The sequence below is a fragment of the Leucoraja erinacea genome, chromosome 26 (genome assembly GCF_028641065.1).
Source record: "Leucoraja erinacea ecotype New England chromosome 26, Leri_hhj_1, whole genome shotgun sequence".
Taxonomy (NCBI): Eukaryota; Metazoa; Chordata; class Chondrichthyes; order Rajiformes; family Rajidae; genus Leucoraja; species Leucoraja erinaceus.
In genome coordinates, this window is record NC_073402.1 from 31,446,778 (window position 1) to 31,465,538 (window position 18,761).

The 18,761-nt window shown below is 46.1% G+C and overlaps 1 protein-coding gene across 1 annotated transcript; it reads right to left on the minus strand.

The window, feature by feature from the left end:
* Window positions 1-18,423, minus strand: LOC129709939 (actin-binding protein WASF2-like). Its single transcript, XM_055656638.1, is given in 10 exon segments — window positions 1-2,147; window positions 4,773-5,040; window positions 5,042-5,086; window positions 5,089-5,275; window positions 5,970-6,116; window positions 6,596-6,726; window positions 8,400-8,517; window positions 13,650-13,803; window positions 15,510-15,644; window positions 18,255-18,423. Coding segments are annotated over 10 exon segments (1,473 nt in total). The 5' UTR covers window positions 18,388-18,423; the 3' UTR covers window positions 1-1,992.
* Window positions 18,424-18,761: the final 338 nt, after the last annotated feature.

The window sequence follows — 18,761 nt, forward strand, 5'->3', positions numbered from 1 at the left end:
TTAAATTTTTGCAAATCATTTATTTCAACAGACTTGGAGATCCATAGCAAACTTTAGTCAGATACAATTCTAATTAAATACATTCTCGCGGATAACTCTGCTGCAAAATTAACTGGCATAAACCAAGATAAGAAAAGCAATTCCCCGCCTCTGATAGACAACATAAAGGGGAGGAAATGATAAAATGATTAACCCAGCGAAGTGATTATGAACGCATATTATTAGAAAGATTACCCCAAAGCACTATGAAAAAAATCTGGTAAATCAGGATCATTGTATTTTGACCTATTAATTGACCTATTAACTGGTAATCTTCCGTTAATTGTAACTAGTGCTAAACTTGCATAGTTTGTCAGTGAAACTCTCTCAGTGAAACTACTGATGACTAAATGATTGCATAAGCAGGGTGTGTAAACACCAATAATTTGATGCCAATAAAGCAAAGGTTATATTGCAGTAATCTCATACATTTAGAGTCATTTTTGGTTGACCTGAGAAAGACCCTCACAGGTATTTAGCTGTGTCCATCTCTCCAGGTGATTAATACATGCTATCTGTGCCTTGCTTTGGCACCTTCTGCCATATTAAAATAAAATATGATTAAAGTCAGGAGATTTCTGCAAAAAGACATGATCCATTTAAAGTTTTGTTTTATAAAAGCACTTTGATGATGTTGCTAATTACACACTAGACTTTATTTAGACTGCTCAGAGATTTATGAAGTCTATATAGCAACATTTGAAAAATATATAAACCTGAATCAGCATTAGCAAATGTGAATATGGTCATATTATAACTGCATATACATTGTATTAACTCTGAGCAACAGATTATAGAATCTTATTCTAACTACAGTATTTGATTAAAAAGCAGAATACCATTAATAAAAATATTGGCTGATAAATATGCTGCTCCAATGGCTGGATAATTATTTGCACTGCAAACCGAGAATAAGATTTTCATTTTAGTAATCCAGTGATTTGTAGCACAGTTATATGGGTTCCTGCTGAAATGTGCACCCGAGGTATACATGCCGAGCTCTACAGTGCCGACACGAGGCGCTGCTGACGCTGAATTACAACAACAACAACAACAAAAAGACACAAAGTGCTGGAGTGACTCGCAGGGTCAGGCAGCATCCCTGGAGGGCACGGACAGGTGACCTTTGGGGTCGGGTCTGAAGACCCAAAACGTTGCAGAACCTCTGAAAAACACGGATAGCCGCAGAAGGGTCCAGACACCAAAACGTCGCCTGTCCATGTTCTCCACAGGTGCTGCCTGACCCGCCCAGTTAGTTTAGAGATGGGGTGGGAGATTGCAACCTTCGATTAATGCAATCAACCCGGCGTGCACAAACAAATATATCAAATAGAACAAGTTGACCTACAACTTTAGGCTGTGCACGCCATACGCAAGAGGAAGTAGTTCAGAGATACAGCGCAGAAACAGACCATTCGGCCCACCGAGTCTGCACTGACCTGCGATCCCCGAACCTTAACACTATCCTACACACACTAGGGACAATTTACATTTATACCACAAGCCAATTAACATACAAACCTGTACGCCTTTGGAGTGTGGGGGGGAAACGAATATTTGGAGAAAACCCACGCGGGTCACGGGGAGAACGTACAAACTCCGTACAGACAGCACCCGCAGTCGGGATCGAACCCGGGTCTCTGGCTCTGCGAGTGCTGTAAGGCAGCAACTCTACCGCTGCCCCACCGTGCCCCGTGTGTTACTCCAATACTTTGTGCCTTTTTCTGAACACTACAAGTTAATCTGACTGCTGTGTCAATGTGGCACTTCTTCATAACTCCTCACCATAATGCCAAGGGTTTGTTAATCTGGTGTCTTCCCAACAGCTTCTGACCCTGTGCAAATAATACATGCGTGTACTACACCCGTGTGAAGGCACTGTTGGGAGGTTTGGCTTTGCTTTTTCTTAAAGGACTTTGGCTGCTGGTGCTTTAAGCGTTGGAACAGCACATCTTAGTCGGACCATTCTTCGTCATCAAACTCCGACTCCTCAGAGTCGCTGTACTCCACCGCGATGCGGCGTGACAAGATGGTGGCCACGTCGTTTCCAATGTGGTCCCTCTTTTCCTCTTCCTGTCTCTGCTCTTCGACTTTGCGAAGTTGGAAGCCTGTGGGACAAGCATCGGCTTTGAGAAACAGTCGGGTCCAATACCGCGTTCCAATTGTCGGCCGGAAGCCGCAGAAAAACGCCCGGAGTTTGCGCCGTGTCCAGTGTATGTCCACGCCGGTCGGCGGCAGGGAAATGACCAACGGGTGGACAATGCAAACTCAACATGCAATCACTCGGCTCCTTCCCACCCCACCCCCTCCCCTCCCCCAACCCATCCCCTCCCCTCCCCAGGTACCTACCCCAGCAACCGCAGGAGATGCAACACCTGTCCTTATACCTCCGCCCTCAACTCCATCCAACATCCAAAACAGTCCGTGTAGGTTAGACTGTGTTTCACTATAACCTCACCCACAAGTGTGACAATGCACACCTCCAGATTCACGGACAGTTTCTTCCCAGCTGTTAATCCTAACTGAATCATCCCACCACAACCAGAGAGCAGTGCTGAACTACTATCTACCTCATTGGAGCCCCACGGAATATCTGTGATCGGACTTTGCTGGCTTTACCTTGCACTAAATGTTATTCCCTTATCATGGATCTGTACACTATAAATGGCTCGATTGTAATCACGTTAGACACAAAAAGCTGGATTAACACAGCGGGACAGGCAGCATCTCTGGAGAGAAGGAATGGGTGACGTTTCGGGTTGTACTTTGAAGAGATTGTCATCATATTGCCTTTCCGCTGATTGTATAGCACGTAACAAAAGCTATTCACTATACCTCGCTACATGTGACAATAAACTAAACTTAACTCAAATCTACTGCACCCGGTCTTCTTGATGTAGACTCCTGTACATCAGCAACACTAAGAATAAGGGGTCGGCCATTTAGAACAGAGATGAGGAAAAACGTTTTCACACAGGAGTTGTGAATCTGTGGAATTCTCTGCCTCAGGAGGCCAATTCTCTGGATGCTTTCAAGAGAGAGCTCTTAAAGGTAACAGAGTCAAGGTATATGGGGAGAAGGCAGGAACGGGGCACTGATTGTGGATGATCAGCCATGATCACAGTGAATGGCGGTGCTGGCTCGAAGGGCCGATTGGCCTACTCCTCCACCTATTGTCTAATTTTTAGGCGTTGACTTGGTGGCCGTTTCGCTGGGCGCTTACTCTCGCTCCACCAAGGCCTACAGGATCTCCCGGTTGCTAACCACTTTAACTCTCCTTCCCATTCCTACACTGACCTTTCTGTCCTGGGCCTCCTCCATTACCAGAGTGAGGCCACACACCTACTGGAGGACCAGCGCCTCATATTTTGCTCGGGTAGATTGCAAGCGAGCAACATGAACGTTTTGACTTCGCTAATTGTAGGTAACTTCTACAAACACTCCCCTCCACCACTAAGATTCCATTAGCCAGTTCCACAGGTCATTAACGGTGTAACCCACTTAGGATCACCATCCCAAGCCCATCGAGGAACCTCCCAAATATGCCTAGCAGGGAAGCTCCCTGCCCAAGGTCATCTGTTGCCGGCCTGATTTGTCCTGAACTTTTCTTGCTTGCAGGGCCCCCTCCACAACCCCTCCCCCACCCCCACCCCCCTCCCCTCCGCACACGCCAAAATCAATCTGAAGAAGGGTCCCAACCCAAAACTGTCAATCTCTGGCCTTTGATCCAATCATCTGCCTAACCCATCCCTCGGCATGCCCACCTGTTGCCTGTCGCACCTTGTCCTGTCCCTCCCCCTTCCGAGTTTCTTCTCCCCAATAGTCCACAATAGTCTGAAGAAGGCTCTCGACCAGAAACGTCACCTATCCATGTTCTCCACAGATGCTGCCTGACCCGCTGAGTTACTCCAGCACTCTGTGAAACGTCACCTATCCATGTTCCCCACAGATGCTGCCTGACCCGCTGAGTTACTCCAGCACTCTGTGAAACGTCACCTATCCATGTTCTCCACAGATGCTGTCTGACCCGCTGAGTTATGGTGCAGCAGCATCTATGGAGCTAAGGAAATCCTTTGGGCCGAAATCCTTCTGGAAATAGGCAACGTTTCGGGCCGAAACCCTTATGGGTTTCGGCCCGAAACGTTGCCTATTTCCTCAGCTCCATAGATGTTGCTGCATCCGCTGAGTTACTCCAGCACTCTGTGAAACGTCACCTATCCATGTTCTCCACAGATGCTGCCTGACCCACTGAGTTACTCCAGTATTCTGTGAAACGTCACCTATCCATGTTCTCCACAGATGCTGCCTGACCCCCTGAGTTACTCCAGCACTCTGTGAAACGTCACCTATCCATGTTCCCCACAGATGCTGCCTGACCCGCTGAGTTACTACAGCACTTTGTGTCTATGTTCTCCACAGATGCTGTCTGACCCGCTGAGTTATGGTGCAGCAGCATCTATGGAGCTAAGGAAATCCTTTGGGCCGAAATCCTTCTGGAAATAGGCAACGTTTCGGGCCGAAACCCTTATGGGTTTCGGCCCGAAACGTTGCCTATTTCCTCAGCTCCATAGATGTTGCTGCATCCGCTGAGTTACTCCAGCACTCTGTGAAACGTCACCTATCCATGTTCTCCACAGATGCTGCTGCACCCGCTGAGTTACTCCAGCACTCCCTGTCCATCGATGGTGTAAGGCAGCATCTGTGTGTTTACCCACGGCCCCGCCAGCTCTCACCTTGCCGGATGGCGGAGAGCAAGTCGTCCCTTGGGTCGCTCACGGGCTCCGGGGCAACCTTGGGCTTCTGCTCCTTGGGCTGAGATGGAGGGGGTGGTGCGCTGCCAAAAGAGGGCGGCGGTGGTGGACCGGGGGGAGGGGGTGGGGGAGGAGGAGGAGGGGGCGCTCCACCGCCGATGGGCGCGGGGACCATTTGGGGCGGGGCGGGGGGGAAGTGGTCGGTGGGGGGAGGGGGAGGGGGCGGCATGGACGGGGCGTCGTTGCCGGGGGAAATGTTGGTTGAACGGTATTGGGGCCATGGAGGGAGGAGGGGGGGCGGGGGGGAAATGGGGGGTCCCACGATGCCCATGAAGGGGGGAGGTGGGGGCAGGGTTGGGGCAGGTGGGGGTGGGGAGAATCCACCTCCCATTGGTGGTCCGGGGGGTGGTGCTGGAGGAGGGATAGTGGGGCTGACAACACTGCTCCTCTTAAAGACGGAAGAATCCTGTTTATCCGCTGCGTATCTGCCGGAGAAAAGTAAAATAAACAACATCAACAAAGGGAGTCGAGAGTTATGGTGTCAGCACGGTAGTAGAGTTACTGCCTCACGGAGCCAGAGACCCGCGTTCCATCCTGACTATGGGTGCTGTCTGCGCGGAGTTTGCACGTCTATCCCGTGACCTTTCTCCAAGTTTCCTCCCACACTCCAAATACGTACAGATTAGTCAGTTAATTGGCCTCTGTAAAGGTTGTAAATTGTCCTAATGTGTGGGATAAAGTGGGGGTGATCGCAGGTCGGTGCGGACTCGATGGGCCGAAGGGCCTGTTCCTGCACTAAAGTTACAATTGTTATGTGTACCGACAATGGAACAACAACTGTGGGCGGCCCAGCGGTAGAGTTGCTGCCTCACGGCGCCAGAGACCCGGGTTCCATCCTGACTACGGGTGCTGTCTGTGCGGAGTTTGCACGTTCTTCCCATGGGTTTCCTCCCACACTCCAAACACGTGCAGGTTTGTCGGCTGATTGGCTTCAGTAAACTGTCCCCGGTGTGTAAGATAGAGCTAGCGAGACCAGGTGAAAAGTGGCCAGCCCCGACTGGCTGGGCCGATGGGCCCGTTTCCCTGCTGTATCCACCACACTAAACTAACATCTAGTAGAACATGCATCATCTACCAGGTAACACTCGACCGACACGTCCACTTGTTTATTGACCTTACCCAAAGTCAGGTGGTGGGGGTGGCAGGTCAACCCCAGGAGATGGTGGCGGAGTAGTGACTGAGTCACGATAGGCTCCGTGTGTCCTGTAGGCAAGCTCATCATTGCCATTGGGGCTTATACTCCCATTGGGGCTGATATCATTCATGCTGCGAGTAGTTCAAACAGAAACGTTTTAGATTTACATGCTTATAAACATAGGAACTTTAGTCACAATTTATTTTGGCTTAGCATACATGAATACAAATGATTAATTTGCATAATACCATACTGCTGCTCAAAATTAATCATTGCAATTGAAGGAAAGCATCTATGATCTAGATGCACCTTAAAAAAGACAATATTTCATTGTTACATCCTTAACAACAAAATTTTATTGTTATTATATAGTTCATTTTTATGTTTCTTCGAATTACAATGCATTATTGACTAAGATGGCATCAGAAGTTTGGTTTAAATGTCCCTTAGAGAGTGGGGGAGGGGGGGGTTATGAAATTGGTAAAGAAAGACTATTTTTCTGAAATCAATATTGGAAATACAGTGAGAGGACAAAGCTATCGGTCAGCTAGTACTCAACGGCTAGTACTCAACGGCTAGTACTCAACGGCTAGTACTCAACGGCACTTACCCAGTATCATCAGCAGTCAATTTTGCTTCCACAAACTCCTTGCCCATTTTCAACCTCTCCCATTCCTCTTTCCTTGTTCTAATTTTTCGTGGATTCAAGTTGCCTCTATTTGATACATCCCTTTTTTCTTTCTGGAAGTCAAAACAGCATCGAACAGAGTTTAGTTGTAATGGTTTAAATAAACAACACCAAAAACACAGCTGCCTGGTACAATGCACCGCATCTTTGCTAGTGTTGTCACGTGTGTTACTCCAGCTGAGTTACTCCAGCATTTTGTGTCCATCTTTGGTCAAGTAGTAGTTCTGTCTGAAGAAGGGTCCCAAACCCCAAACGTCATCTCTGTATTCTCCAGAGTTGCTGCCTGACCCGCTGAGTTACTCCAGCACTTTGTGTCTTTCTTTGGTAAACAAGCATCTGCAGTTCCCTCTTAAAAGGCCTTTAACTAATTGTGGTCAGTTGACTGCAGAATAGAGGATATAATGTGCGTGTGCGTGTGTGTGTGCGTGTGCGTGTGCGCGTGTGTGTGATAGAGGGTCAGAATACCATCTTGGCGGGTCGACCCGTGCTCCACAGTCGATGAGAACATGGAGGACCGCCGTGAGGGAGGTGGGGGGAGAACAATGGACAAAGGGCGGTACTGATTGGGGATGATCAGCCATGATCACATTGAATGGCGGTGCTGGCTCAAAGGGCCGAATGGCCTACTCCTGCACCTATTGTCTATTGGACAATGGGCACCCGGGGTGGGGGAACTGTGATCGGGGCGGGGGGTGGGTGGGGGGACAAGAAAGGGGGGGGGGGGGGGGGGGGAGGAGGAGGAGCCGGCGTGCTTTGTAACATTGTCAGCGGCGTTAAGCCACTATTTATATACATTGTGTACGCAAGTAAAGAATCTCACTGTGCCTAGTCACACGTGGTTATAACTTATTCCTGTTCCTAATCTTATCGTATGTCTGGTTAAGGTTGACATCAGCTCCTCTACAAATACACTGGGTGTCACTGTACACTAATAAAAAAGCCACCATTGGACAATCACGGTTTGGCAAATCATACACTCAAGGTGGAAGGTATGTGGAGATTGAGTTTTAATAAAACAAAATAAAGATGAACTATTCATTGTGGAATGTCACTCACCATTGGTAAAGTGTACACTGTAAATTTTAATAGTGCATAATTAATCAGATTCAGGACATTTCTTCCTCAGACTCAGTCTCTGAAATGTGTAGGAAGGAACTGCAGATGCTGGTGGACACTGAAGATAGACACAAAATGCTGGAGTAACTCAGCGGGTCAGGCAGCATCTCTGGAGAAAAAGGTTGGGTGATGTTTTGGGTTGGAACCCCTGCAAGACCAAGGAAGGGCCCTGACCCAAAACGTCCTCTGGCCATCTCCCTCCACAGATGCTGCCCGACCCACTATATTCCTCCAGCAGTGCCTTTGTTACTCAAGGCTCCAGCATCTGCAGATGCGTTGCCAGCATTCTAACTTATTTTTTTTGTCTTGAACTGATTAACAATGAACTAGCCATGTTATTGGTATGGCGGCAGTTCACAGCTCGCTAGATTCTGGATATTCTTTGCCTTCCATCACAGTGAGGAGGTGTTGGGGATTCTCTGTGATGGATGTTTGTGTAAATTGTGTTAAGTGTGTGTCTTGGTTTTTTTGGTAATGTCATGACTGCAGGAATGAAATTTCGTTCAAACCTTGTCGGTTTGAATGACAATAAAAGGCATTCTATTCTATTCTAGATTCAGTCCGTTCTATATCACGCGATCATTGTTGAGACTGAAACATGAAACAGTACCCTGTGCTTCCTCTTTTCTTTCATTATGTCCTTCGTGTCCTGTAACATTTTTTCTTTCCAGAGGTCAAAGAAGTAGGACGGATCAGTGTAAAACTTAAGGCTGTCTTTCCCATCCTCCCTGCAACAAAAGAAAGATACCATGACCAAAACATGAAAGGATGCATGGATGTTAATGGGCCAGGCCGCCAATACCGAGAGTGACTCTGCAAACAAGGCAACATTAAAACCAGTCTTTCACACTCCCTCAGATATACCGAACAATTCCATACACAGTCAAGTTTCTTGGTAGAAGTTGGTTTTGGAGACAAAGCGTCAGTGCCGAAACTGCACAACATAACACAGCAACATTATCATTATAGATAAAAATGCTGGAGGAACTCAGCGGGTGAGGCAGCATCTATGGAGCGAAGGAATAGGTGACGTTTCGGGTCGAGAAGCGTCGCCTATTCCTTCTCTCCATAGATGCTGCCTCCCCCGCTGAGTTTCTCCAACATTTTTTGTCTACCTTATATACATATACATATATATACACATATATAAATGTTACTGTTCCATTATTCTGTGTTCCCACTTCTAGGTGAGATACTAACTGCATTTCGTTGTCTCTGTACTTGTACACTGCACAATGACAATAAAGTTTGAATCTGAATCTGAATCTTCGATTTTTCCAGCCTCTGCAGTTCTTTCATAAAGAATATCAAGATGTACTACATTATTAGAGATGCTGTTTTAGAATAGTACTTTGATTAAAGCCGTGTCTGCCTAAAAAAAATCAATGTCACGTCAAAGACTAATGAAAGTCTCTCTCCACGACTTCCAGCCAAGACTTTAATGAAAGAAGCGTTTAACTGGTCTTTCATCCCATTTGGCTTTTTGTTCAACGTGCACAAATTGGCTGTCACTTTTGTCCATCTGGTAACTGGAGAGAATTGAGACAGGTACATGAATTGGAAAGATTGAGGGATATAGGCCAGATACAGGAAAAACAAGAGCTCAGTCAGCATGGCCGTTGGAGTATTGTGTGGAAATTTGAGGAAGGACATTCTTGCTATTGAGGGAGTGCAGCATTAATCAGCGTCACAAGGTTAATTCCCAGGATGGCGGGACTGTCATATGTTGAAAGAATGGAGCGAATGGGCTTGTATACACTGGAATTTAGAAGGATGAGAGGTTATCTTATTGAAACATGTAAGATTATTAAGGGATTGAACACGCTAGAGGCAGGAAACATGTTCCCGATGTTCGGGGAGTCACAGAACCAGGGGCCACAGTTTAAGAATAAGGGGTAAGCCATTTAGAACGGAGATGAGAAAAATGTTTTTCACACAGAGAGTTGTGAATCTGTGGAATTCTCTGCCTTGGAAGGCAGTGGAGGCCAATACTCTGGATGTTTACAAGAGTTAGATAGAGCTCTTAAAGATAGCGGAGTCAGGGGATATGGGGAGAAGGCAGGAACGGGGTACTGATTGGGGATGATCAGCCATGATCACAGTGAATGGCGGTACCGGCTCAAAGGGCCGCATGGCCTACTCCTGCACCTGATGTCTTTTGTAATTTACGTGGCAGTTACGTGCTTGAAAAGCGGAGCTTAATTAAAACAAACACACAAAATGAAAGATTTACGCGACTAAGCTGCCGGTTGTAAATCTGTGCATGTTATTCCAAAAATACGAATGTGTTTATCAAGGTTTGGTATTAAATGAAACATAGAAACATAGAAAATAGGTGCAGGAGTAGGCCATTCAGCCCTTCGAGCCTGCACCGTCATTCAGTATAATCATGGCTGATCATCCAACTCACATATTATGAAGACATTTGAGTGACTTGTCCTCTCCTACATCAGGACTAGTGTGTCAACTCAAATGGATCCTTTACAGTTTGCATATCAGCCCAACATCAGTGTCGATGATGCCCTCATTTACATGCTGCAGAGGGCGTACACACATCTGGACATCCCTGATGCATCTGTAAGGATTACATTCTTTGACTTCTCAAGCGCCTTTAACACAATTCAGCCCCGACTGCTAGGGGAGAAGATGGAGAAGATGAAGGTGGATCCATTACTGGTACTGTGGTGTTTGGATTACCTTTTCCTCAGACCACAGTACGTGCGCCTACAGAACAATGTCTCAAACACCATCCTGAGAGCACAGGGGCTCCACAAGGAACTGTGCTGGCTCCATTCCTGTTCACCATCTACACAGCGGATTTCCAATACAACACTGCTTTTTGCAGAAATTTTCAGATGACACAGCTGTTGTCGGCCTCATCAAAGTGGGCAATGAGGAGGAGTATACAGACACAATTAACAACTTTGTGGAGTGGAGTGCACACAATAATCTCCATCTCAACACCACAAAAACCAAGGAGATAGTTGTGGATTTCAGGAGGGGGAGGAGGAGGACTCAACCAACACCAATCACCATCAGGGGCAGTGAGGTGGAGGTGGTCGCCAGCCACAGGTACCTTGGTGTGCAGCTTGACAGTGAGCTGGACTGGAAGAGTCATATGGAGGCGGTGTACAGGAAGGGACAAAGTCGACTGTATTTTTTAAGGAGGCTAAGGTCATTCAACATCTGCCAACCCCTACTGTGCAGTGTCTACCATTCAGTGGTGGCCAGTGCTCTGTTTTTTGCTGTGGCCTGTTGGGGAGAAGGCGCCCACATAGCGGACAAAAACAGACTGGACAAGCTGATCAGGAAGGCCGGCTCAGTGGTTGGGGCTGAGCAACTAACGGTCCAGCAGGTGGCAGAGGCCAGAACTCTGAACAAACTAGGTTCAATAATGACCAACCCCACTCACCCACTCCACGCCCTGAAGGTGATCAAGAGCAGCATCTTCAGTCAGAGACTGATTGCACCAATGTGCAAAACGGAGAGACATAGGAAGTCTTGTATACCAGCTGCTATAAGGTTTTATAATGCACAAAAATAATTTTGCATTTTTTAGTATTAATTCATTGTATTTTAACTTATTAAGTATGGAAGCTATCTGAGGAAATGTGTGGTGTTATGTCCGTCTTGAAGCTGTTGTGGCACTGTAATTTCCTGTAAAGGATTATTAAAGGATCTAATCTAATCTGTATCCCATCCCTGCCTTCTCTCCATACCCCCTGATCCCTTTAGCCACAAGGGCCACATTTAACTACCTCTTAAATATAGACAATGAACTGGCCTCAACTACTTTCTGTGGCAGAGAATTCCACAGATTCACCACTCTCTGTGTATTTAATGAATCAAACACGTACTCCTGAAACAACTGTACACTTGGACTGGCCATGCAAGATTGGGCAGTATTTTTTTTAAGCTTTTTAAGTGACTGCAAGACTAACAAAAGCAAGTAAATTGATGCAACTCTGAACTTTGATTTAATTATTGTTTCGGGAACATTGTGATCCATTAAACCAGGGAAAAGAACAGTTGTAAACAAAGGTGCTTTTGTCAGAAAGCACAAATGAAACAGCGTACAACAAGGTGTAAGTCTGTGAGTGGGCTGTAAACACACACGTTACCATTGTGGAGCAGACAGTCGATAGCCTGGAATCAATTATTCCTGGAACGAAGAATCTCTGTTTTTCTGAGTAATGTATTGATGGCATCACGCAGGCAATTTAATAGTTGGGAGATGTTCTCATGATATTCCAGCTTTTCAATCAATGATATTTCATTGTCACATGCACCCAAGTACAGTGAAACGCTCTGATTTGTAACAAAATCATGCAGCAGCCCCGGCTCGCCTGGGGAGAGGGCGAGTGTCGCCCTGTTTTGCCGCTGACAATGTTACACAAAAGTTCTCCGAACTTTTGTGTAACTTTGTCAGCGGCAAAACATGTCGACACTCGTGCCCTCCCCAGGTGAACTTTATCACCAAACTGATTTTTATCAAATCAGTGGTAGACAAAAGTGCTGGAGAAACTCAGCGTGTGCAGTAGCATCTATGGAGCGAAGGAAATAGGCAACGTTTCGGGCCGAAACCCTTCTTCAGACTGATGGAGGGTGGGGGGTAGGGAGAAGAAAGGAAAAAGGTGGAGGAGGAGGAGCTCGAGGGCTGAGGGAGAGCTAGGAAGGGGAGGAGACAGCTAGGGCTAACGGAATTGGGAGAATTAAATGTTTATGCCACTAGGGTGCAGACTGCCCAAGCGGAATATGAGGTGCTGTTCCTCCAATTTCCGGCAGTGCTCACTCTGGCCATGGAGGAGGCCCAGGACAGAGAGGTCGGATGGGGAATGGGAGGGGGAGTTGAAGTGCTGAGCCACCGGGAGGTCAAATCAATACTAGGCAGGCTCCATAGCAGAAGCGTCCATGTCGTGGGGATGGAAACTGGACGTATCCCGAGCTCATTCTCCTACCACCATCATCTATTGCAACAAGTGATGGCTCCCACTGATTGTCGCCGGAAGCTTGCGTCCTTTTCAGGACAAGGGACAAAGGTTTAGGGGCAACATGAGGGGGAACTTCTTTACTCAGAGAGTGGTAGCTGTGTAGCTCAACACACGAGCCCACCACTGGATGGAGAGAGGAATCACTCCGACTGAATGCCTCGCCAGCGGGCACGACCTCCCATGGCCAACCTGGAAGACCCTCAACAGATTACGAGTGGAGCAGGGGAGGTGCAAAGCATGGAACTACCAGGCAGAAGACACATGCAGCTGTGGAGCAGTACAGACAATGTCCCACCTACTGGAGTGTGACGATGCCCCCCAGTTCAGCCCCGAGGACCTGGCTGACCGACCCGACCCGACCAACTGTGACCGGTGCCAGATACTGGCAGAACGACATCTGAGATTGCAACGGACTCGAAGCAGAAGCTGTGTGGAATGAGCTTCCAGAGGAAGTGGTGGAGGCAGGTTCGTTTTTATCATTTAAAAATAAATTGGATAGGTATATGGACGGGAAAAGAATGGAGGGTTATGGTCTGAGTGCAGGTAGATGGGACTAGGTGAGAGTAAGTGTTCGGCACGGACTAGAAGGGCCGTGATGGCCTGTTTCCGTGCTGTAATTGTTATATGGTTATATGGACGATGACAGCGATATCAACATTTGAAACATGGAAGATGGACATTGCAAGTCTGGGCACAAGCATGCAGTAAATATTTCCCTCTCTCTGCCCAAAATAACTAGGCTATCAGCCGGAATAATCAATGATTGAAATTATTGTAGAGAAACAAATTAAATCCATTTACAGTTACTTGTAGAAACAATTATAGTTTGCACCATTTCAATTCAATCTTATTTATTTAGCTACTCGTACCTGTATGGGGTTAGAATTGTAAGAGGCGGTGGCTTATCACAAGTATTATACGTGTCGTGAATGGGAATCGGCAGCGAGGAGCGACGGAACATCTGCTGGTCCTGATTTGTGGAGCTCTTGAAGGCTTTCCTCAGGTTAATAGTTTGTAGCGAAACTGAAAACATAGCAAGGTTAAAAAGTCAACTGCATTCATGTCCATGTGTTAGTTAACTTTCAGAAGCATCGACAATTACAATTCTTTATGGTTCTACTTTATTAGAAACATAGACAATAGGTGCAGGAGTGACTCAGCGGGTGCAGCAGCATCTATGGAGCGAAGGAAGTAGGCAACGTTTCGGGCCAAAACCAAGGGTTTCGGCCCGAAACGTTGCCTATTTCCTTCGCTGCATAGATGCTGCTGCACCCGCTGAGTTTCTCCAGCTTTTTTGTGTAACCTTCGATTCTCCAGCATCTGCAGCTCCTTCTTAAACACAGGTGCAGGAGTAGGCCATTCAGCCCTTCGAGCCAGCATTGCCATTCAATATGATCATGGCTGATTGTCCAAAATTAGTACTCCGTTCCTGCTTTCTCCCCATATCGCTTGATTCCGTTAGCAAGGCATTATCTTCCAATAGCACAGTTTGGAGATGGAGTGTGGAAACACGAGCAAGTCCACCTGTACACTTGTTCTATCCTATACACTTGGGACAATTTACAGAAGCCAATTAACCCACAAACCTGCAAGTCTTTGGAACGTGATAGGAAACCGGAGCACCTGGAGAAAACCCACGCAGTCACAGGGAGAATGTATAAACTTCGTACAGACAACGCCCGCAGTCAGGATGGAACCTGGGTCTCTGAAGCTGTAAGGCAGCAGCTCTACCCGCTGCACCGCCATGCAGCCCAAATAACCAAATATCCGTTCTACATGCACAAGCTAAGCCAGTATTCTGCTAATGTCTTGCTCTTTTTCTCACTCAATAACCACACTTACTTTTCCCAATTGAAATGGGAAATTCCAATATAATCCCAAATAAAGTTTTCCCAATTTTTTTGCGAGGGAATGAAATCCTGCTCGCTATCTCAAGTGTTTGAGGAAGTTCTTACAGTCTACATTGAAATAAAATGATAAAGATTAGAGAAGTATTGAAGGTAGACAAAAATGCTGGAGAAACTCAGCGGGTGAGGCAGCATCCATGGAGCAAAGGAATAAGTGATGTTTCGGGTCGAGACCCTTCTTCAGACTGATGGGGGGGGGGGGGGGGGGTTCTCGACCCGAAACGCCGCCTATTCCTTCGCTCCATAGATGCTGCCTCGCCCGCTGAGTTTCGCCACCATTTTTGTCTACCTATTTTTCCAGCATCTGCAGTTCTTTCTCAAACAGAGAAATATTAAAACTTATTCCTGGACTCTGTGCCATACATAGCTGCAACGTACAAGTTTTCTTTATCTGTTGCCTGGTGTCGGCTTAAAATGATTGAGACTTCAGTTCTTTCATGACTCAGCTTCACTACATTGGTCAAAGAGATGTTCAAAGTGGGTCTAATGTGCTGCAGTTTGGAAGATGTGGTGTGTTTCTATAACTGGAGCTTTTAAAACAAAAAACATACTCTCCCTTCCCCACCCTCACCCCATTGTAACCCTGCTCATAGATACATAGCCGGGAGTAATTATTGACAGCAGTCTAGGCAGTCAGTCGACTTTTAAAAAATCGTAAAAATCCACGAAGATGGGTTTCCATAGATGCTGCCGCACCCGCTGAGTTTCTCCAGCACTTTTGTCAACCTTCGATTTTCCAGCATCTGCAGTTCCTTCTTAAACAAGTTGGAGAAAGGCCAGGCGATGTTAATGTAATCGTTTTTGGGGAGAAACCATCCTTACCATCTTCTACTTTGGGATCCAGCTGCGTTACTTTAACTTGCAACCGGTCAATCCGTTCTCCAAGGCTGTTTACTCGGCTGGCAAAGTTGCCCGCTTCCTGAAACAGCTCGCCAAAAATGTCTTCAGCATATCTACCTGCAAGTATTTAAGATGACAGATTAGCAGTCAAGACTTGTCAAAGGCTCAGCGCAAGATGCCAGGATTACAGCTCTCCAGATACTTTACTGCCCGTGCAGGCAAACATATTCATACAGTCAAGAGTAAGACAGCATGGAAACAGGCTCTTCGGCCCGACTACTCTCTAGAATTTAGGAGATTGAGAGGGGATCTTATAGAAACTTACAAAATTCTTAAGGGGTTGGACAGGCTAGATGCAGGAAGATTGTTCCCGATGTTGGGGAAGTCCAGGACAAGGGGTCACAGCTTAAGGATAAGGGGGAAATCCTTTAAAACCGAGAGGAGGAGAACTTTTTTCACACAGAGAGTGGTGAATCTCTGGAACTCTCTGCCACAGAGGGTAGTCGAGGCCAGTTCATTGGCTATATAAAGAGGGAGTTAGATGTGGCCCTTGTGGCTAAGGGGATCAGGGGGTATGGAGAGAAGGCAGGTACGGGATACTGAGTTGGATGATCAGCCATGATCATATTGAATGGCGGTGCAGGCTCGAAGGGCCGAATGGCCTACTCCTGCACCTAATTTCTATGTTTCTATGTTTGGCCATATCCCATTAAACCTTTCCTATCTATGTTCCTGTCCAAATGTCTTTTAAATGTTGTTATTGTACCGGCCACAAAAACCTCCTCTGGCAGTTCGTTCCATATACCGACCACCCACCAAGTTGCCCCTTAGGTTCCTATTAAATCTTTCCCCTCTCCCCTTAAACCACATGCCTCTCTAGTTTTAATTCCCTTCCCTGGGGAAAAAAAATGGTGCATTTAATTTATCTCTGCCCATCATGATTTTATGCATCTTTAAGGTCACCCTTCAGTCTCCTATGTTCTAAGGAATAACGTCCTAGAGTGTCCAACTTCCCCCTACAACTCAGGCCCTCGATTCACAGCAGCATTCTCATCAATCTTCTCTGCACTCTTTCCAGTTTAGCAGCTTCTTTCATAAAGCTGGGTAAACAAAACATTGCACAAGACTCCGTGCAGTGTCACCAAATGCAACACAACATCCCAATACCTATACTCAATGACCTGACTGATGAAGACCAATGTACCAAACACTTTCTACATCAGCCTGTCTACCTGTAACGCCACTTTCAGGAATATATTACTTAAACTATTAGGTCCCGTTGTCCCCACTGTTGACTCTGGAAGTCCTAACCTGCTTTGACTTCCCAAAATGTAACACGTTACACATATAATATAAAATATTTATCCTGAATAAACTACAAAATGATGAGAGGAATTGATCGGGTAGACACAAAGTCTCAAGCTGACAATAGGGGAATAGAAAACCATAGGTTTATGGTGAGGGGAAAAGAGATTTAAGAGGAACCAGAGGGCCAGATGCAGGCTGGTGGGACGTGTAGTTGGGACATGTTGGTCGGTATGGGGAAGTTGGGCCAAAGGGCCTGTTTCCACGTTGTATGACTGACTCTTTGACATCTATAAACATTTTTTAAATGCAAAAGACTTGAATATACAGATGCAAATATCTCAACATTTCCTGGATTAATTTCCTGAGACAAGGCTTGAGATCAATAGATCGATTTCCTTCCATTTGAGACAGAAAGCCAACTCTGATTACACTCCCCGTCCTAAACTGTTCCTTCAGTCTACATCACAAAACGACATTGCAGCTTTCCTGAGGACACACTTCCTCTTCTTAGATGACGACACTTGAAACTACAGTTTAAGCTGAAACAAGAGCAAAAGCAAATGGGGCACGGTCAATAAAAGTGAAACCGCACGCTGTTAGTAGCAAAAGAATGAAACAGGCCACATACATTATGACCTCCTGGGCAGATTACCAAATAAGAGGTAGAACTCGTTATCACTTAGAAAATAAGTGCAGAAGGAGGCCATTCGGCCCTTCGTGCCGGCACCGCCATTCGATATGATCATGGCTGATCATCCACAATCAGTACCCTGTTTTCCTGCTTTCTCCCCATATCCCTTGATTCCGTTAGCTCCAAGTGCTATACATAACTCTCTCTTGAAACTTAGCCCACAGCCAACAATGGACTGTGTAGGAAGGAACTGCAGATGAAGGGTCTCAACCCAAAATGCCAACTATTCCGTTTCTCCAGAGATGCTGTCTGATCCGCTGAGTTACTCCAGCTGTTTGTGCCCACAATGAACTGTTTCCTTGATCATCGTTATTTTTTCGCATATCTTTCATTCATTTGTTCTATATCTCTCTATATCACCATCTATATCTTGTTCCCCTTTCCACTGACTCTCACTCTGAAGAAGGGTCTCGACCCGAAACGTCTCCTATTCCTTTTCTCCAGAGATGCTGCCTGATCTGCTGAGTTACTCCAGCTTTTTTGTGTCCAGCATCTGCAGTTCCTTCCGACACAAGAGGCATTTAAACTTTCGACCGGAATCTTATCATTGTTGAAGACTGTGGAGGTGCGTTTTTTTAAGAAGGCAGAACTATCTTGATTTAAGACTTAAGGGAACACGAGAAAATGCATTTGAATAAAGATTTTAGAAGAAAAGGTGAGGAAAAAAAAAAGATTTCATTTTACCACCGAAACAGGCTCTCTGTCATGTTCTGCAGGCAACTACTTACTCAAGCTGCCGAGCTGCCTGATGACATTTGAAAGTGTGGTGTTTGTCACACACTCTAATTCACTCAAGACGTTCTTGGGCAGAGGCTGACGACACAAGTGTCTCGGTTCAATGTTCCTCGTTACTAAAGGCATTGTAGTCCAGGTTCAGGCACCGTTCAAGAAAGAGATCTGGAAATGCAAATGCAAAAAAAAAAAAAAGTTGAGTATTCCAGGTACGATATAGTTTAAAATCACAGATTACAATCTGGCACTACATGGCAATCCAGTCCTGATTTTTAGGGGACAGAATTATACCAAAGATCGTCCTTCTGCTAAAACACAGTTTTGAACTAACATTACCCGACATTTCGGCTCATTCCAAAGGCATCCCACTAAATAATAGATCCGAAAAACCACATTTCCATTATAGATTCAGTGTTATTTCTGAGCCCATGAGGCTGATGTGATGCACAGTCTTTTACCCAGAATAAACCAAGAATCAGAGGACATGGGAAAGATATAGCAAC